General features: G+C 35.8%; 1 protein-coding gene across 1 annotated transcript; it reads right to left on the reverse strand.

Moving 5' to 3' along the window:
* Positions 1–3,471: 3,471 nt before the first annotated feature.
* LOC112055907 (E3 ubiquitin-protein ligase CHIP) lies at positions 3,472–20,854 on the reverse strand. Its single transcript, XM_024096205.2, has 7 exons — positions 20,530–20,854; positions 19,260–19,458; positions 15,085–15,226; positions 14,312–14,414; positions 13,154–13,210; positions 11,506–11,622; positions 3,472–10,617 (listed from the first exon to the last, which is right to left on the reverse strand). Exons 1-7 carry the CDS (start codon positions 20,647–20,649, stop codon positions 10,492–10,494), a joined length of 864 nt encoding a protein of 287 aa, XP_023951973.1. The 5' UTR covers positions 20,650–20,854; the 3' UTR covers positions 3,472–10,491.
* Between the last annotated feature and the right edge of the window lie 1,965 nt (positions 20,855–22,819).

A 22,819-nucleotide genomic window follows, 5' to 3' on the forward strand; every position in this document is an offset into this window, starting at 1 on the left:
AGTTGAACAGTAAACGGCGATCGATAAACACGCTTTTCTTTGCCACCTTACCTTCTTACCACACGCGGCAAACCTAGTAGTATATATATATATATATATATATATATATATATATATATATATATATTTACTGTGGTAGTAGGTAGTAGTAACACAAACACTTGTAACAAGTTGTTGTCTTGTCCACACCAAAATTAAAACAAATAACAAGCAGTCTTAGAACTGAGAAGTGCCGAATTCCACGTAGCACCGCATGGTGTCCGGGTTTTTGTCGAATACAATCTAAATACTAGGTATGAGCTCCACCCGTGTCGTACAAACGAGTCTCTAAGGCCGACAGAAAACTCGCATTCGAGTGGTAAGGTAGCTTTTACGTAACTACCCATTGGTGATGAATCTACTTAACCAGACTAAGCAACTGTCGAGAAGAAATACAAATAAATTGCTCCAAATGGGCAGTTCATGCGTAGCAATGTTTTTCTTTGGCAAAATATTGCAAGTTCTCAACAAAAAAAAAGTATACCTACATGATTAGGTATATTGCAGGTAATTTTTATTTGTATCATTAATTTTGTTTTTCATCGTTATGTCAAGTTTTCTGTGTGTGTTTTTTTTATTTTTTTAAATCAATGTATCTAACTAGTTAGTTTTAGTTCTTAATAATTGTCTTTAATAGTTTACGTAAAGTGTTGAACTGTGTGCGTGGCGGCACCTGAACTGGGTCCTAACTGAAAATCAGTGCTACATACTTTTTTTATTGAAAGTATGCGGCAAAATGAGTTGGGGCCTTTTTCTAGGTTTTGCCACATATTACAGGGAATTCTTTGGTACTCCACTGTTTGAGTGGACAGTTAAGCCATAATATGTTATAATTTAGATTTAATGTGATATGTGGCATTACTTAAAAATAAATATCTTTTCTTTCTTTCTTTCAAAAATGTCCGTATAATATGTAAATGACAAATAGTCGTATCTGTAGGTATAACTTGGTTCATACCGTCCTACAACATTTGCTTGCATTTGCACCATGCTGCTGAGGGTTGCAAGGATTAGGGTGATAAAGCTAAATCTTCTAACGACTACTACCTATCAGATACACCTAATGACCTAAATGATAATGTCAGGGATCAACAGCGTAATCTCTCCGAGGCACGGGGATGTATGCATTAGCACTAACTTACCAATTCAGGGCTGAGAATTTATACCTACTCTTTCTTAGAAGACAAAAAGTTCAGTAGGTAGATACCTCTTTCATTACATGCCCGACCCAGGATTCTAACCTGGGACCTCGTAATCAGAAGTCACATAGTTTAACTAAGATTATTTAAATGTCGAGCCTCAATAATACCTAAACCTTGTATAGGGTGCCTTGCATTTAAATCCAAGAGGTCCTATATCATATTCTGTGTTCTATTGCACCACCTTGTAGTTTGACAAACTACAAGATTATCCATCATGGCGTCGGGAGATAGCAGGTAGGTAACCAAGGTTCAATCTTTAATGCTCCAATTTAAATCTATACTTATAATAAATCTGTAGAGAGGTCAATTCTGTACATGAAATATATTTCCAAAATAACTATCAGGGGGTGATTAGTGATCGATACTGATGCCAAAAATGCAATCAGTAAAATTTTTGTCTGTCTGTCTGTCTGTCTGTCTGTCTGTCTGTCTGTATGTTCTTTATAGAAACAAAAACTACTGGACGGATTTTAACGAAACTTGGTACAATTATTCTACATACTCCTGGGCAGGTTATAGTATACTTTTCATTACGCTACGATCAATAGGAGCAGAGCAGTGAAGAGAAATGTTGAGAAAACGGGAGAAGTTACTCAATTTTTTAAGCTTCCGTCGCGTGTACAGCCTTAATGGCTAAAACTACATAGAAATTATGTATGACGGAAATGTTCTCCTTAAAATTATCTATAAAAACACAACAGCATATATATGTCTATCTTTTATGGTTGACTCACAATAACACGTGTAACTCCCGATAGCTTAGCAGTTCGGAGCTTTCTAATTATATTTGTCAACTCTCATGTTTATAACACTCATCACTCATCCCTAACTAAAAAAGTTAACATTATTACCTATTCAATAAAAAAAGAATCATAAAAATCGGTAAAGAAACACCAAAGTTATACAAGAAATACGCTAAGCCATCGCGCGTGAATACTAATTCATGCTATATGGATTATTTTTGTGTAACGGTTGCCGCGCTCGACGCGACTCGCGGGGGAGGGAATAAATAAAGAAGTGCAGCCTTAATGAGTAGGGTAGGGGTAGGGTAGGGTAGGGGTAGTGTAGGGTAGGGTAGGGGTAGGGCAGGGTAGGGGTAGGGTTGGGATAGAATAGGGTAGGGTAGAGGTAGGGTAGGGTAGGATAGGGGTAGTTGAAAGTTTACGACTTTCACGCGGACGAAGTCGCGGGCGTCCGCTAGTTTGAAATATATCTTCATTCGCCAGACACTTATAGCATCACTAGCTGACGCCGCGCGGTTTCACCCGCGTGGTTCTGTTCCCGTAAGAATATGGGGATAATATATAGCCTCCTCGATAAATGGGCTATCTAACACTGAAAGAATTTTTCAAATCGGACCAATAGTTCCTGAGATTAGCGCGTTCAATCAAACAAACAAACTCTTCAGCTTTATAATATTAATATAGATATCAACCTAAACCCATCGCCAGACCACGATATTTAACGTTCTACAATCCGTCATACCAGCAAGTTAGGTAGGTAAATACCTAACCTATGTAAAAAATCACGAGCTCTCGCTTTATAATATTTACACTGCACTATGCGGATCTATGGACGCCTGGCTTAACGAAGCAAACGTGAAAGTTTTCAATTTTATTTTTTACAATCGGACGCCCGCGACTTCGTCCGCATGAAACCCTACTACTACCCCTACCCTTTCCTACCCTACCCCTACCTTATACACACACACACACCCTGCCAATACCCTAACCCTACCCTACCCCTACCCTACCACGCGACGGCGACGGAAGCAAAAAATGGAGTGTTTTCTCCCGTTTTCCCAACATTTCCCTTCACTGCTCTGCTCCTATTGATCATAGCGTGATGAAAAGTATACTATAACCTGCCCAGGAGTATGAAGAATAATTGTACCAAGTTTCGTTAAAATCCGTCGAGTAGTTTTCGTTTCTATAAAGGACATACAGACAGACAAAAATTTTACTGTCTGCATTTTTGATACATCAGTATCGGCCACTAATCACCCCCTGATAGTTATTTTGGAAATATATTTCATGTACAGAATTGACCTCTCTACAGATTTATTATAAGTATAGATTTTCCCCACATTTTTCACTGTTGCTCCACTTCTATTGGCCGTAGCGTCATATTAGCCTATACCTACAGTAGTTGTATAAACAAATTCTTCATCTTCATCTTTATAATATTAGTTACTATAGATAGAATTATTCATGGGGTAAATAAATAAAAGTTTGATATACAAAATAACGTTTACTTAACATTACATGTTTATAGTCATGACCAGTACTTATTTTTAGTCTAGATGTCTTAAGTTAATGGATAGGTATCATAATATTATAACATCGTGTGGCTATACATAAGAATGTGACCACACAGAATATAGAAAAAGATAGACAGAAACACGGACGATGAAAAACCAACGAAATGCCAGTAATCTCTCTATTATTCTAGAGTCCTGTAAGCCCGAGCGTAAGTTGCGCACCACGAAGACACGAGGGAAAGACAAATTTCGACCAATAGCTGCAGCGCAATCGAAAATATAGCTCTCTTTTCGTTGCTAATAAGAGAGCGAAATTTCAAATACGCAGCTATTGGTCGACAATGTCATTATCTCTTTCCGAGATATGTGATAACGCATGCTAGGCCTATTTTCTCCTGGCATTTTATATCGACGGTGGAGGGTAAATTAACCAGACGAAAATACGAACCAAATTGACAAAAACTACGTCGTATCGTTAGATTTAAAAGCATGGCACTTATATAAAAAAATCTGATGCCCTCACGCCATTTGGTTAGTTATGAGTATATGATTTTCCACCGTCGTATATAAATAGTCAAGTATAGATGCAACTGAGATTCAATTTAGCCTGATTCCTACAATAATTTTAAACAGCATTTTGACCAATGCATGTAGGTGTAATGCCAATAAAATTCTTTCTCTATGTAATTTATTTATTTCAAATAGGTGCCATTTAGCCGGCGTACACTTCGTCTATCTTTTAACTTTAATCTAAGTGTGATCATATTGAAATCGGCGAAAAACGATTTTTTATTGCTTAATAATGTCGTGAGGTATACATTGCTTAACCAAGTAGTAAAAAATACTTTTTACTCTTTTAAATCTAATACAATGACAGAGATTAAGGTACAATTAAAACGCAAAACCTCTAGTGAGCCTTAATAAGAATGGATTTACGAAAATATATTAGCTTAGGTTTTATCTGAGTAATTATGACGTAGGTAGTGCCTATTTTTTTAATATTCTTAGAAGCTTATTAGCCCTCGTTCTCCAGTGCTCAAGTAAAATAATTGTGACATAAAAGACTTCTATTTTCTCGTCTCTTTGGTACCAAGAAAAGTCTGAAGGTTTTAAAATATTTCGATATTAAATTAATTATTAAAGTTATATGTATAAAATGACATGTGGGCCTCACATGCAACCAACGATATTACCTCGTAAAGAGAAATAGACAAAACTAACCAATAGAGGCACAACCGGAAAGACCTCCATCTCTTTCATTGCTGAGGAACGAAAGAGATAGACTAGGACAACTCCGCCGCCATTTGTCGACATTTTGTCTATTTCTCCTGACTTAGTTTCATGCTAGGCATACAGACGAGGTTGTGTGCTCAATTGCAGATCCTAAAATTTAATATGTTTATGACTGTAGAGAAATTTTAAAACAGTAAGACACACTTAAGCATAGAATTAAACATACCGACATATTAGTTTACGCATTTCACAATAGTATTTGTCACAAAATAATTAAATTTTTACAAGCTCTTAATGTTCTTAAAGATTTTCGAACTACAATAAGGACTAAATCAATTTGAAATGAACTATAAACTAACGGCTTTTTTCAATAACCTATCTATCTGCCATTTCGCTTACCTACTAAAGTTAAGAAAATCTATCTTTCCGTACTTTAGTTTGACTATGTTAAGATGAGGGGTGTATGACAGGTGTCAGTCGTAAACATTTAGCTCCGTTTAAAACTTTTCTTTTGTTTGTTTTAAAATTTTCTTTGTTTAAAATAACGTACCTGATTGTAATATCTACTTATTTAGGAAATAAAAGGCTTTTTTTTTATTTTATTTTATGTAAAAATAGTTTGACTGTTACTGATGATCGAGGATAGCTATCTATCCATAATCTTGGGTAGTTTATTGAAAACGGCCATAAGTAGGTACACATGTCTCAAACTGTGAAGGAAAACATCGCGAGGAAACCTGCACACCAGAGAATTTTCTTAATTCTCTGCGTGTGTGAAGTCTGCCAATTCGCATTGGGCCAGCATGGTGGATTATTGGTAGGCCAACCCCACTAATTCTGAGAGGAGAATCAAGCTCAGCAATGAGCAGAATATGGATTGATAATGATGATACGCTAAGAGGACGTTCAAGTAATACGGTACGCAATTTTTGACAACCCCTCCTCCCTAAACGTTTAATAGCCCGCGATCTCGTTCGGCTAGTTCTCGTTCCCGTAGGAATACCTGGGTATTCCTGGGAATACCTGTATAAAAGATAGTCCATATCACTCACTAATGATGTGGCTTTATATTTGTAAAAGAGTTTTCAAAATCGGTTTGGTAGATCCAGGAATTACCTCCACAATCCACAAATGTAACGTATCTTTTTACGTTACGTTACAAATTGCGTTACGTAATACTCGAGTAGCCCTTAAAGTAGTAATTTAGTTTCTATACTAAATATTCTGCATTATAGTGTTTAGGACGGCATTTGTCCTTTAAACCATGGGTTATTAGTTGTTTTTTTTTCTAAATTAAATTTTACTTAACGTGTTACATTACATTTTAAAAACTACAGAAATAAGTCTAATATTGAAAATATTTCACTAATTTGAAGTCTTAACATAGTTTCACCAGACTAAGAAATGAGCAATTCGATGCACGACTTTTGTAAATGAAAACTAATGTATATTTGCATGACTTTTATGTCTATATGTAAAGCGGATGAAAGATGAAACTTTTACCAAAAACTTGCTGGGCTAGTTTTTCGGCAAGATCGAACAATATGCTAGGCAACTTTTACAACAGCGATTTAGTATCCAACAACAATAAAAGCAATCGTATAATAAATAAAAATAAAATATAATACAAATAAATTTATGACATATATAAATAGGTATTAGATGGTCTTAATTTGAATTGTGACAAGTAGGCCTAACACCAACCGACCAAAGATTTAACCCGTAAAGAGAAATATACCTGCCCCCCTAGCTAAGTGGCACGTCGATTCTCTTACCACAATCGCTAACGCTTCGAAAACTAGAAAAATGTATGGGAATGACAGATCTTGCTCACGTGACCTCGTTATCAACCCATATACGGCTCACTGCTGAGCTAGAGTCTCCTCTCAGAATGAGAGGGTTCAGGCCAATAGTTCACCACGCTGGCCCAATGTGGATTGGCAGACTTCACACACGCAGATAATTAAGAAATTCTCTGGTGTGCAGGTTTGAGACACGTGATATTTAATTTCTTAAAATACACACAACTGAAAAGTTGGGAGGTGCATGCCCCGGACCGGATTCGAACCCACACCCTCCGGAATCGGAGGCAGAGGTCATATCCACTGGGCTATCACGTCTCTCTTGATCACGTGACCTGTCGATAGCAAATGTCATTCCCATACATTCTTTCTAGTTTTCGAAGCGTTAGCGACGATACACTCCCGATGTTTCCCGTGGGCCGGGGGGCGTGTAGCGATGAATGAAAAACCCACGACTGATGCACCTCACTTCCCCGCACGCACGATTTCACACCCGCGCAGTCTTTCCCCCTGTCGCCCGCATATCAACGAAGTTGCCAATCTATAGATGTGACGTAACATTCAGTGGCGTGCACTTCATACATTCATTAAAGCACTGCATACTCTAATAAATGATTTGTTAATTCTCATGCAATGAACATTTTCCCAGTTGGGTTAAATAGTCTTACCAGCGGCGAAGAGTTAATGCAAGCCGATTCCCGCCGGGTTACCTTTAAACATTCATGCATATTCATTGTTGTACTGTATCTAGATATATATAAGAAACCGGATTTTGTATCACACTATATGAATTAACTTTTCTTTGGGGCGGCTTAACTTCACCTAAATTTAATCCTTCGTCACTGGTGCATACCCTGATCACCAACCTTATGCACGCCACTGGTTATAGACAATGGTGTTCCACTTACCACCAAGTGGACAGTCTGCTTAGTTAGTCAATTATTATAAAATATACAATAAAGAGTTAAATATTTTAAATAGGTACTCCAAATAAATGTACTGAGATTATTATTATTTTTGAATATATATAAGCCAAATACGTATTGTTCACTTATTTCTATGTGTATATAGATGTAAAGGACCCAGATAATGATCAAACATATTTGACAAACAAGTTTGTCAAACAAGACTTTTTCAGCAAGCAATGTTTGACAAAAGCTTCAAACAAAGCTACAGACATCGATCTCATATTAAAAAATGGATGCACAATCAGCGACTATAAAAAGTCCCCCACTCAATGAGTGCCAAACACAACTTCTTGGCACTCAATTCAAGTAGTCGCATTTGCAAATTCAACCTTAAACTCGATCATTAAAGTTGAATTTGCTCTGAATTTGGGATTTTATTGAACATTGGACTATATTTAAAGGACTTTAGGTATAATTTTCTTTATCAATAATTCTAAAACTGTCAAAGCAAAATTGGCCAGTTTTTAAGTGAAATTTTCTATATGATTGTGCATCATTTTACTATAAGAGGTCAATGGCTACAGACGATCAAATTGTTTGAGGAACAAGTATGATTTCACAAAGTTACATCATTTACGGGGTCCTTTACTTTAGAAGCAGGCATCGTTTGAATCTATTTATATTATATAATGAGGTATGAGCTTACATACATACGAACAGCTTAAATCGTAAAACATTGACTTAACCAATGTATAAATTAAACGATCAAAGTAACCAATCTTACGTTATAAAGGAGTATTCACACGTAGCGTAAAATTAGTCACTCATTGAAAGCACATATTCAGTTATGCTGTGTACTTAGAAAGTTGTTTCTTTACGCTACTCGAAAGAGTTTACCGCCATACAGTTATATAATTTAATATAATTCTTTTTTCAACCGCTCTAGCCATGTCACATGTCGATTCTCTTTCTACAGACGCTAACGCTTCGTAAGCTTACTATAAAATAATGACTTTCGACTTCGTAAGCTTACTATAAAATAATAACGCTCGAGTCACGCATTCACCAGCTTACTGCCCAAGTCAAACGTGTTGTATTTCGAAATAAAAAAAAATTAAATTAAAAATTAAAAACCTTTATTAATTAACTAAACTAGTACATACAAGTTACATTACAAACAAGGTAAAATTGCAAGGGAATGACATATCCGATTGACGTATCGATAGCGAATGTTTATAGAAAGAGAATCAATATGTATCATGGCTAGAGTGGGAGGTCCCTCATCAAGAGACCACTCATTAAACTGTACTGTATTGACTTGTAACTGAAAAGCAGTAAACTAAGTAACGCTTTCTCAAAAACAGCGGTTATTTTAACGCCAAGTGTGAACATTCACTAAATAGACTCTGACATATGAAAGCGTGACCTGAAAAATCTGCATGTAGTATCACTAACTATAGCAGAAAAATGGGTTTTGATCATATACAGGGTGCTCGGAAGTTTTTCCCATAACTTTAAGGTGTTGACAAGTCTTCTTATAGGAGCCGAACTTCATAACTAATATTTTATAACAAAAAAAAAAATAAAAACTTTTGATGTTTTCATACAAAATAATTCAAATAATTTTGACTATCCATGTAGCTTTTATCTATCCTTACATTTTAAAATACGTAAAACTTGGCTACGTCATAATTATAAGGACGCGTGGGACACATTTTAAGATATATTTACAAAAGAAATATTATTTAACAGAACACATGTTCCTTGAACATTTTTAATTAATTTTCGGTAAAGAATATAACCCTAGAGTTATGTGAAACACCCTGTATAAAAATGAAATAACAATAACTATTATCTATAATTATATTTTATTAATAAAATAATATTAACTTATAGTAGCAAAACCTTTTTTAGACGCTTTCATTTGCCAAAGTCTAGTGACGTCATCACAATACAGTGCTACTGAAAGAATGCGTTTCTGACATCATTTACACAGCAATTTGTAATACAAAAACAAAATGACCAGTCGACAAAGCCTTGTAACCGCGTAGTAGGTTAAATGTTAATGTGTAGGCACAGATTAAAGAATAATAGGCAGATGGAACACGACGGTGTCGTTGCCGTTCCAAATACAAAATTCAAAAACGACATATGTCAAAAACCGTCCAGCCGTTTCGGCTTTAGGGCGTGCCAAAGAGTGCATACACACATACATACGCTCGAAAAACATTACCCTCCCTCTGACGCAGTCGGGTAATATGCCTTCCTCCTCTATAATGCGTATTTCATTGATTGTCAGTTTCGAACGCGGGCTGTCAATGTCAAAGTAAATCAATTAATGAGATGTCACTGTCAAATATTAGCATAGTTTGATTAGATGTGTCAAATCCTTATTAAAACTGTCGCCTGTCAGTTAGACACAGATAATGCAATAAAGGAGATGGTCCATTTAAGATCCACTCTTGTACCCCGTATCATTAAAATTTAAAAAATACAAGGATTTTATTAAAATTTATTAAAGTGAATAAATCTAACTAAATAAAAAGAAATAAATAAAATTAAATCCCAAGTTTTTGAGTTATATCAAGATGGCGCCCATAGAGCAACTGTGACATGACAATTGACAGCAAACGTCAAATCGATTACTGCATTGAAAACGTCATCAATCCGCCACTAAACCCATAATAGTGTTACATTTCTTGGGAGATAATGAATATTATTTCGAATGAATTAAAGTAAATTCGTAGATTTGTATAATCAAAAATAGTTAAAAAAAAATATTTTCTTTTATTTCCGCTAGGGTACAATGACTGATCCTGGGCTCCATACAATTTTGGACAATCTCCTTTGGGCTTGAGTTTGTATGGAGACTGGGTTTCTCCTTTAGCCCTTAAAGTTCATCCCTTAAGTTATAATAATTAACCAAGGAATTGCAAGAAATGCTCACAGATTTCTAAACTCAAAAGTATAAAGCATAGTTTACTTTGAGTCCATCAGAAACGCATTCTATCATCACCCAGCATCTGGTGTAGCATGGCTGAGCATGGCTAGTAGTCGAGCGCCCACTCGTTCTCCTGCAAGAAGGCGTCCACCACCTCCTTCATGGTGAAGTTCGGGATGAGCTGGTCTGCTGTCAACTTCACTCGGGTCACGGGGTCGAAGTGACCCACACGCTGGAAACATTATGTCATTTAATGATTAATTACTATCTTGAAAAATATACTCAGAGGCACAATTATTCGCCCCCTTCAATATGGCGCGAGTATTTAATATACTTCATATTGAAGTGGGCGGATTATTGTGCCTCTGAATATACAACAAAATAACCCCGCCTGAGTTTGTTGTGAGACCAAGGCCATGCCTTGTGCCTTGGAGAGCAAATTAATCTTTTTTATATTCTGTACAAATTAGCACTTGACTATAATCTCACCTGATGGTAAGTGATGATGCAGTCCAAGATAGAAGCGGGCTAATTTGTTTGGGGGAGGATAAAAATCCACACCCCTTTTGGTTTCTACACCACGTACCGGAACGCTAATTCTTTTGGCGATACGTCTTTGTCGGTAGGGTGGTAACTAACCGCGGCCAAAGCCTCCCAACAGCCAAAAAATGTATATCAGTTGTCTCTGGTCATTATAATTCAGAGTCAAAATCGAAAGTTAAAGTTCATTTATTTCAATTAGGCTCAGTTTACTCGAAACTTCGAAACGTCAGTTGTAATATTATTAGGTAATGGTGATAATAATTGGTCTAAAAATTAAAATTAAAGTTACGAGGGCTCCAAACGCGCCTTGGTCCGAGAAAAGCCTACAACGAACTCAGCCAATTTATTAAAATCATATTTTTTGGTAAAAATCTATACTAATATCACAAAGCTGAAGAGTTTGTTTGTTTGAACGCGCTAATCTCAGGAACTACTGGTCCGATTGGAAAAATTCTTTCAGCGTTAGGTAGCCCATTTATCGAGGTAGGCTAAGGCTATATATCATTACGGTATTACTACGGAAACAGGAACCACATGGGTGAAACCGCGCGGCGTCTACTAGTACAATTTAAATTACCTCAAGATGTTCCTCAATGTCCTTCTTTTCGTAAGTGATGCCGCTCGGTGTTATGACGGGCTCGTTAAGGATTTCGAAGCTAATTTTGCCGCATAGGTAATCTGGCACATCGCGTTTCTAAAAAAAACAAATTTTTGCAGTAGATCTTTGTGACAGAAGTTCATACTGCCACTAACCAGTAATAATTACTGTGTCGGCTTGAACACTTGGTTGCCAGTGAAATTACAGGCACTAAGTAAACTAAAGTAAAAAAATTAAAAAGTATTTTGTATTTCCAATTATTCTATAATTGTTGGAAATACATAAATTTAAATCTTGTCCTAAAAAGAATTTCTCTGTGATAGATAGACAATTTTGATCCACAATGGATTTTATATGCATGATCGAATCAGGAATGAGGAGATCACTGACATAGCTCAGCGAGTCGCGAAGCAGAAGTGGCAATGGGCGAGCCACATAGTTCGAAGAGCCGATGGACGTTGGGGTCTCAAAGTGGAATGGCGACCCCGCACCGGAAAGCGGACTATTGGTCGACCCCCCACTAGGTGGACCAAAGACATCAAGCGGGTTGCAGGGAGCCCTTGGATGCTGGCGGCTCGAGACCGTTTTGTTTGGAAGTCTATGCAAGAGGCCGGCATGGACATCCATCGGCTGATAATGATGATGATAATGATATAGAATTCTATCACGCCAACATGATCGATGGTGTAGAGGAACCATAACGTCTCAAATGATTACACACGCTTGTTTGAACGCATAATCCTGTTTTGCGTAACAATATGAGACGCGGAGGCGTAAGGCGGCGTTGTACGAAATGATCCCATTAGAGCACTTTGACACGCAACCGCGCTTGTAATACTGTTACTTCATATACGTCATTGGTGACGTCATCATATCGAGAACACTCGGTCAGTAGAGTATTTATTACCATAGAACAGATGATATCTATTATCTATGCTTGTAATAAATCTGTGGAAAGGTTAATTCTGTACATGAAATATATTTCCAAAATAACTATCAGGGGGTGATTAGTGATTGATACTGATGGCAAAAATGCAATCAGTAAAATTTTTATCTGTCTGTCTGTATGTTCGATATAGAAACAAAAACTATCCGACGGATTTTTAAATTAAATATCACGTGTCTGAAAAGGTGAAGGAAAAACATCGTGAGGAAACCAGAGAATTTTCTTAATTCTCTGCGTGTGTGACGTCTGCCAATCATGCATTGGGCCAGCGTGGTGGACTATTGGCCTAACCCCTCTCATTCTGAGAGGAGACTCGAGCTTAGCAGTGAGCCGAATATGGGTTGATAATGATAAAGGGCAAACGAAGTCGCGGGCGTCCGCTGGTACCTACTTAATAGTTATTACAAGCACGTCTCTAGAGAATGTTTAAGGTTTTCATCAAACTGTAATTTATGGAAAAATCGTAATGTATAATTGTAAATTGTAATGTAATCATCATCATCTGAAGATTAGACACAAAACAATTTTAATTACAAAGAAAATTCGTAAATATTATCGCAATATTTACGAATTTTCGAAATTTATTTTTATGAAATAAGAGAAAATGTTCTTAATTCCTGGGACAGCAACGACGAATGGCCAGAAAAGAAAGAATATATTATTTCAATACATTTTACTCACCCTTCTCCTTTCGTCCATTTTTGAGAATAAATTATTTAACTCGCTGCTATAGTTATTCTGGAATACAAAATAATAACATATTAAGCACATGATCTTAGATAAGCAGACTAGAACTGAGAACAAGCAAAGTTTATTAAAATTTAACTGTATAATGAAATTATAATATTATGTTCCTGATTTATTCTCATATTCGATCTATTAGATAAAAGCAGAACCTCTGTTTTAAGCAGGATTTAAATTTGACGTATCGTGTCGTGACGCATGAGCAGGGTTATTATGTAACTCGGTATACCATTCAAGTAATCAGTCACTACATCGTTTTTCATCGTATTTTCGTTTTTGCAATCATTTAACATTGTGTTTCACCGTAATTACACAATTATCGTCATTTAACGGAAAGTAACATTAGTATAGTTGTGATAGTAGCAGATAGTAACGTTATTTTAACTAAGAAACTGCTATTTACGTAATTTCGTTGAAATAATCATGTTAGATGATCGTAGAAACAATAAAAAACGTTACCATTTAATGTAAATGGTTCAGGTAAGGTTATTCGTTGAAATAACTTTAGATAATAAAATAAACGAAAATACGACAAAAAAAGATGTAGTGACTAATTATTTCAATGGTACACCGAGATACATAATAGACCCGCAAAACAGAATCGGTATTTTATTTTTAACATTTTATATGGCAACGTTTACACTTATGTGTTGTGAAATGTCGTGATGACTTCTGATGAATACAAAATGTATGATACCTATTCCGTTCTGATTCGTCACGACACGACACGTCAGACAAATATAAATCCGGCTTTAGCCGCGTAATTCCATTCCCTGGAAATACCAGGATAAAATTAATATAACCAATGTTACTCCTTGATGGAATCTCCCTAATGAAAGATTTTTTTTAAAATTGGTTTAGTAGTTAATTTGTTACATACAAAAATACAAATATTTCCCCGGTGATGTTATATCTACTTCAAACTTACTTCTAGACTGTTATTGTAAAATCTCCACACAATTTCGAAAAAAATGGCCTTGAGAGATGGATGGACACACAAAACAACATAGCAATCAAATATCAAATAATATAAGGGTTCCGTAATACTTTGAACTAACCAATGTTGTTAATAAAAAGCATAAAAATAACACTCACACATTCCTCTTCAGCCTTTGATATTTTACTACTGCTTTCTTCTTCATTCATGTTCTCTAGTTTTATTGACTCTATTCTACGTTGCAAATCTTCGTTTATTAGCCTAGAAACAACAGCAAAAATTATGGTAATATTGATGATAATATAAATGATAATGATATTTTTGTGTAGACAGAGAAAGTGATAGACGAACTGTCGAATTCCCTTAAAAAATATCGTGTGTACTTTGTAAAGAAAGACGATTCGATATTAGGTGTCAGACCTCAGACCTTCTATTGGACTTTTATCCGCACTTAATTTCACCAATTGTCTGTCGTTTTTTGACGACGTTCGGGACGAGGTAACACAAATATTTAACACCAATAAATATAAACCACACAACAATAAATTTTAAATCGTAATAAACACACGTATAATTTCATACATTGACACATCGATTGTATAGAGTATAGACGCAGTTTGTAGGAATACGTTAGATCATGATCATATAGTTTTGTTATAGGAGTAACCTCTAGCGAGGCAGGTCCTATAGATGATAATGGGTCTGAGTGTCTGACGCATTGGTTTTTCCAATGACAACATTACTCACTCGTCTATTTATTTCTTCATCTACGTATTTTTGTCACACAATAACCGATACAATATTAGTAGATATAAAACAATTTTCCAAATTTTTCATGACGTATTTATTATGAAGTTTCCAATAGGTTGTTAAAACCTGCTTGTACCTGATTGGTGGTCTTCATCGAATATGCTCAATATAAAGGACTCACCTATTGATGTAAGCCTGCAGTTCAATTTCTTGTGCTATTCTCTTCTCCTCTTGAACGTTCCACCTCTTTTTCCTGGCGATACGTATTTGTGCCGCGATATCGTCGCCGAAGTTCATCTTCTGTTCGCGAGCCAAGTCGTTTGCTGCAATATACAAAAGGATTTATTTATGGACATAAACATCTACTTACCTGAAAGCGAAAAATAACATTGTACGTGCTATTTGCTGATCGCTTTGATAGCGACGCCATGCCATTTCTAACGTTTTTTTATTCTTTCTCATGATATTCATTTCATCGTCATCATAATCATTAACAGCCTATGGACGTCCACTGCTGGACATAGGCCTCTTGCATGGACTTCCAAACAAAACAGTCTCGAGTCGCGAGTAACCAGCGGCTCCCTGCAACGCACTTGATACCCTCGGTATACCTAGTGGGGGATCGACCAACACCGCGCTTTTCGGTGCGGGGTCGCTATTCCAGCATCTTGAGACCCCAACGTCCATTGGCTCTTCGATCTATGTGCCCCGCCCATTGCCACTTCGGCTTCGCGACATATCGAGCTATGTCAGTGAGTTTTGTTCTGCTGCGAACCTCCTTATTTAGGTACAGTCTATTAATTGGTATAAGTATTCATATTTCTATTTATATATATTATATGTATATATATGTCATATTAATTATTGTATGTTGGCATTTATCTTTATGTTATTATCATTTTATTTATACGCTCTTATCAAGGTTTTTTTGTTTTTGGTTTTTTGTTTTGTGTCTTATTATATGAATTTTTATTTTGAATGTATTTAAAGTAGTTTGATTAGATGTTTAGTTTATAATTATAACTGACTGTGACGTCACCCAGGTTTCAGCTGAAAATCAGCGGTGCGCATTGCTTTCCAGCGATGAACGGCTAATGCTGAGCTGTAAACCCTTTCTGTTTGGTGTCACAGTCAGTCATGTGATATCTAAGATAGGATATACTGTTTGTGACACTAAAAAGTGAATAAACTTATTTTCTTTCTTTCTTTTTCTTCTTTCTATTTCTGATTCAATCACGCAGAGATACGGTTTGTACGCACCCTAGGACACTGGGCTACCGATATGGAATTCTATTTTGATACTAATAAATGACATAATGGAAACCCCAGGAAATAATCCTAGGAACGCCAATGACTACTACTAAACCAATCGGTAGCGCAAACTCAAAGTACGACTGTTGTCTGTTTACTAAATGTCTTTAGTATAAAAATAAATAATTACTAATCCTACCCGGTACTAAATTAGCTAGAACCAGCTTAACTTTGTAATCTTCACATACAGGTATACAAAGTTAGGTTTGTCGTGGGTTTTCAAACATTCTGTGCCCCGGTGGTTTAAATACTGACCTTGAGTTGCTTCCTTGTTTATATTACTTACTGTTAAATTAAAGAATACAAAAGGTAACGAATACCCTACAAAAGGCCTATGTCCTGCAGTGAAAGTCTATCGGCTAATGTGATGAGGATGATAAAATTAAGAAAATTCAATCAATTCATCTGAACAAGGAATTAGCAATGCTACTCGGATCCAAAAAAAGCCTTCTACGTTTCACTCCGAAACTGGAACATCCTTAAGATAGACTAATTTTGACACAGGGGACCTCAAAGGCAAGCTACTGCACTCAATAATCTTCTTCATAAAGCCCATCACAGGAATCGATGGCTCTCGTGATTGCTAGATGAATAGATTAACTACCAACAAAGAAAAATCAATATTACCTAACTATAAAATGGAAAGCATTAGGTCTACAGGTACTTCGACATCTGCCTTGTTATAGGTATGTACAGTAAATAATGGTTTAGCATTTCTTTCAAAGCCTTGAAAATAGCACGCAACGATGACAATAGTTATTCTATATATATTTGTAAGCAAATCGCGAAGTAGGCATGTTTAACTAACTGAAAAGGGCCATTATTTGCAAATTCACAATTTATTTAGAGTACCAACCACAACATCCACAGTAAAAGAGACTCTATGTTCTGTTGGTTAAGGATTAAATTCTCTCGCAATGTTACGTCACTCTTAGTATAAAGAGCATAAGGACCAATGGTAGGCGTCCACAGATCCGCATTGTACTTATCGGACGCATCGCATCAAACGGATTTTTAATTTTACGGTAGATAAAATCCGTTTTATACCATCCATACAATTAGGAAATTTAGAGTACCAACCACAACATCCACAGTAAAATAGACTGTACGTTCTGTTGGCTAAGGATTAAATTCTCCTGCAATGTTACGTCACTCCTAGTGAAACGAGCATAAGGACCAATGGCAAGCGTCCATAGATCCGCATCGTACGTATCGGACGCATCGCATCAAACGGATTTTTAATTTTACGGTAGATAAAATCCGTTCGATACCATCCGTACAATTAGGTAATTTATTGTACCAACCACAACATCCACAGTAAAATAGACTCTTTGTTATGTTGGTTAAGGATTAAATTTTCCCTCGATGTTACGTCAATCCTAGTGAAACGAACTTAAGAACCAATGATAAGCGTCCACGGATCCGCATATTACGTATCGGACGCATCGCATCAAACGGATTTTTAATTTTACGGTAGATAAAATCTATTCGATGCGATCCATACAATGCGGATCAGTGGACGCACTTGTATGACTTTCTATACAAAGAATACTAAAATCCGTTTAATGTGATGCGTCAGTTGCATACGATGCGTATCTATGGACGCCTGCCATAATAGAAGGCTTTTATAAATGTGCGTAGGGTCTATACTCTATGCTGCTTTGATCACAATACCTTATTCAAAATTGCAAGTAGTATATAATGTCTGTCTATTTTTCTGGCTAATCTCAGAAACGACTTGACCGATTTTAGAGTCATAAAGAGTAACATCTCTATATTTAATCCCTATATTCTCATGGAAAGTATGTGGATAGTACAAGAACAAGTCATATGACAGAGAATATAATATACTCAGTATCATAAGTTTTTAATAAAACATAAAGTCTATCTTACCCTATTAGTTAATTAGAGTTATTTTTAGTTTCCTATCAGCTGCTTAATGAATTAATTTATAAAGTGATTAAGTATTTTTTTAAACTATCTAATTATAAAGCAATTATTTATTTATGATGGCTAGTGATTATAATGTTTAGTTAATGTTATGTTTAATTTTTTAGAAAGTTTAGACCAGCTAAGCACTTAATAATTATTATTAAAAAACTCTTCGACAATGGCAATGAATGCATGAAAGATCTCTCTGATTTCAATCGGCCCATGGAGAAATTATTTTTAAAGAAAATTTGCTATATTTTTTTACAACCATTCTCCTCCAATTAGTCAAAAACACTGTTAGGAGTGGATATTCTTCCATCTTTATCAGCCTAAATTAATAGCCCAATATAAAGCTAAACCTCCTTACAGAATACTATTATACTCTAATTTCCACCCCTTTTAAACTCTAAAATTAGATACACAGTTCATAATAATGTCAATTCATTTTTTAGGGAATAATTTAGATTATTTATACAACTTTCTGGGTATCTTTTTAAGCAAAGAAAAACAAAGCATTGTTTTTATTGCAATTCTTCTATAGTGAGTTATGGAATATACGACTAGATAGCCGAATACCTCTAACCATGCATCTGTCAACTGTCAACAACTGTCATACTGTAATAAAATTGATCCATTTTTTTGGACCTATTTCTTTTTTTTTTATTCTTTACAAGTTAGCCCTTGACTACAATCTCACCTGATGGTAAGTGATGATGTAGTCTTAGATGGAAGCGGGCCAACTTGTTAGGAAGAGGATGAAAATCCACACCCCTTTCGGTTACTACACGGCAGCATACTGGAACGCTAAATCGCTTGGCGGTATGTCTTTGCCGGTAGGGTGGTAACTAGCCACGGCCGAAGCCTCCCACCAGCCAGACCTGGACCAATTAAGAAAATCTCAATCTGCCCAGCTGGGGATCGAACCCAGGACCTTTGTTTTGTAAATCCACGGCGCATACCACTGCGCTACGGAGGCCGTCAATTATATGTATATAGTATTTTGTTGCCCCCCTAATTTTGCCACCCTAAGCTTCAAGTTTTTCTGTTTCTATTGTAAATCTGACACTGTCTAATATCCATATATCCAGTAATACATAAATCAATAATACTCACCCCTATGTAAGTGTTTTATAGCTTCATCATAACATTCCAGTTCAACTAATGCCTGGCCGAGGAAGAAGTGTCCTTTCACCTGGTTGGTGTCAATGTCCAGTGCTCGCCTGCAGTCCTGGCACGTGGCCTCCCATCGCTTCATCTTCAGGTGACATAGCGCTCGATTTGTGAAGTATGTGGCTACTGATGGATTTTTTATCTAAAAAATACCATATTCTACAAATATCTACCATCAGTTTTATATCAAAGCTTAGCTGAATTTGTTATGAGCTTTTGAAGCTAAAGCTTTTTTAGGACCCTTAAGGTTTCAATTTTTAAAATAAACCATAGTAAAAAATTATTTATTTCAATTACAAGCACTTCCGAGACATCACACGTCAGACGTCATTGTTAGGTAATGGTAAATAGTCAAAAAAAAATTAAATTAAAGTCACAAGGGTCGCAAATGTGCCTTAGTCTGAGAAGAGCTCACAATAAACTCAGCCAATTTAACTACTAATTACCTTTCCTCATATATATTCATTCATATGTTTTTCATATAAGTATAAAAGTAAGCTTTTTAAATATGAAAAATATTCCTTCTACCCTCCAATTAGTAGGTAAGACTGTCAGAAGTGGGTATGTAAATAGTCCAGGGAGTGGGATTCAAACATGTCACTCTAAGCAGTTTAGTCTCGCCCATTTTTATGGCACTAATGAAGCTTATTATATAAACACTATTAATAAGTTACAGTTACTGATTTGGGCTCCTAAAGGTAAGTAATGAGATAAAACTCTTAGCAATCAATGGATTTAATCCAAGCCTTAAGCAGCTTTTGTTCAACTTCAGGGTTAATGTCTTTTTATAATTTATTATTAGTGCTTTATATTGTATTTTGAATTTTATTAAGATTGTTGAAAATTTTAGAAAAGTCCAAATGAATAAATGAGCAAAAAAACAATCAATCAAATTATTTGTATCTGTTTCAAGTTCACAAATAAAACAGATTTTGACTGATTTTCCTTTCTCGATAATTAAGGTCCAATCAAGAGTAATTTGCTAAGTAAGTAAAAAGAGTAGACTTTCTAAAAAACGTTCTAATAATCTGTTCAGCTAAGATAGTTGTTTATTTGTTTCTAAAACAAACCACACAAAACTATGTAGCATTGACCGATATTTTCCAGCATAAGTATGTACTTACTGAAATGAATTAATTACAAAAGAATTTTGCTATTAGCTACAGTAAAATGTCATTATTTACATATTACGATAATCGTTTAAAATACTTACAATAGCCTTGGTGTAGCAGTTCAGGGCATCCTCGAACCTTCGAAGACTGAATAATCGGTTGCCTTGTTCCTTCAGTTCTTTATCAGAAAGGTTCGCCGTTGAATACATATGTTTACTCATTTTTCGTCTTTAATTTTATATAATTGCCGACACAATTTATAGTCCACTTGTCATCATAATAAGAATAACAAATTGGTACAGTAAAGAAAGAGATTATTCACTGCAGCACCCTACTTTAGCACAAGAAAAAAATAGTCAAATTGTGTTGTTTTTTGAAGTCGAATCACGGAACGTCACCGACCGAATCTTCGCGTAACATTGCAGACAGATAATATTTCTCTTGTAATGACAATGACAGTGACATGTGATAAATGGCTCGTAATGGGGTTGCCAACTATCAAAGTGGCACTTTAATCGCTGGTGCCTAAATAGCTTACCTCCACTAGAAAAATTGGAAAATATTTTTAATAATGACGTTCTGCGCTGTTCTAAAATACAAATAAATTGGATTTTATAGATTTCTTGAAAATAAAAAAATTAAAGATTTTTTTAGTACCGTTTTACCCGTCGTAAAAAAGCCCTTTTATAAATTTGAGGCTAAGTTGAGAAAACTATAGATTTACAATTCGGTACAAGTACCTAAAGAAAACCAATAAATACTTATTTATTTATTTATTTAATAGTACACAAGTAATGTGCTACAAGCACATTACTTGTATAATAACATTTGGTATACACAAGTAATGTGCTTCTAAATAACTTCCACTCGTACTAACCAAATTCCCAATCGGAATATATTTTACCATTTCGAACAGATGACTATGTCTAACATGACTCTACAGTTTCCCAAGAACTTATAATTAGTCTTTATATACTTACTTAAATAAAAACTAAAATACTTGTGGAACTGAAACACCCTCAGACCAATTATAGAAGGACCTGTATCGCACTCATAGTCACGAACAAAATTGTCTGTCATTTTCTGAGGAAAATGAGCTTCGATTTGGTATATATCCTATACAAAACTAGAAGTTTTTGCCCGTTTTTTACACCATTCAACTACACAGAAAGGTATTTTTACGGAGCTCTTTAACCGACGATCACGATCACAACTATTTAACATGGATACTATAGAGACAGTTTTTATAATCGCATTAGATCGTTGATCATATACTTTGACAGAAAAGTAACGTCAAGTGAGGCAGGTCCTATACAATAATTGGTCTGAGGAAACACCCAATATATTATTTTTACAACATTAGATAGAAACTTAAATTATTCTCTGCAGGCCGATTAAGTACTTTCAGTGATAGTAATAGTTTCAGATTTTACAAAATATTATTACAATAGTGCTTGGCATTTGGCTTATTCAGACAATCTGATAGTGATTGTAAAAATATAGTGTATCATTATGGTTAGGACCATAATGATACACTATATTTTTAGCCTGCTAGCCTGCATTGTAGCAGCGTAATGGGTCTAAGCTTCATAACCTTCTATCTGACGGCCTCCATGGCGCAGTGGTATGCGCAGTGGATTTAAAAGACGGAGGTCCTGGGTTCGATCTCCAGCTGGGCCGATTGAGCTTTTCTTAATTGGTCCAAGTCTGGCTGGTGTGAGGCTTCGGCCGTGGCTAGTTGTCACCGGCAAAAACGTAATGCCAAGTGATTTAGCGTTCCGGTGCGATATCGTGTAGAAACCTAAAGGTGTGTGGATTTTCATCCTCCGCCTAACAAGTTAGCCCGCTTCCATCTTAGACTGCATCATCACATATCACCAGGTGAGATTGTAGTCAAGGGCTAACTTGTCTATACTAATATTATAAAGCTAAAGAGTTTGTTTGTTTGATTGATTGAACGCGCTAATCTCAGGAACTACTGGTCCGATTTGAAAAATTCTATCAGTTTTAGATAGCCCATATATTGAGGAAGGCTATAGGTTATATATTATCCCCGTATCCCTACGGGAACGGGAACCACGCGAGAGAAACCGCGCGGCGTTAGCTAGTAATGAATAAAATATAAAAAAAATATGAAAGAAGTGTTTTGTGTTTTATTTTGTCATGAATTCTTATAATTAAAGTCAAATGTAAAAAGTCACACTATCATTTTTTTTAAGTAGGTATATCAAAATTATAAGGTTGAATTTGTTTTAAAAAGCGCCACTTTTAAATTTCGTGCTATAAAACGCCACAGACTATAGTATCTTAAGGCACCAGCGCTGATGGCGCCACCTGCGATTAGTTTTCACCGGCCAACATTGGTATTGTTTGCATTGATTTCTAATTAGA

The sequence above is a fragment of the Bicyclus anynana genome, chromosome 11 (genome assembly GCF_947172395.1).
Source record: "Bicyclus anynana chromosome 11, ilBicAnyn1.1, whole genome shotgun sequence".
NCBI classification, from domain to species: Eukaryota; Metazoa; Arthropoda; class Insecta; order Lepidoptera; family Nymphalidae; genus Bicyclus; species Bicyclus anynana.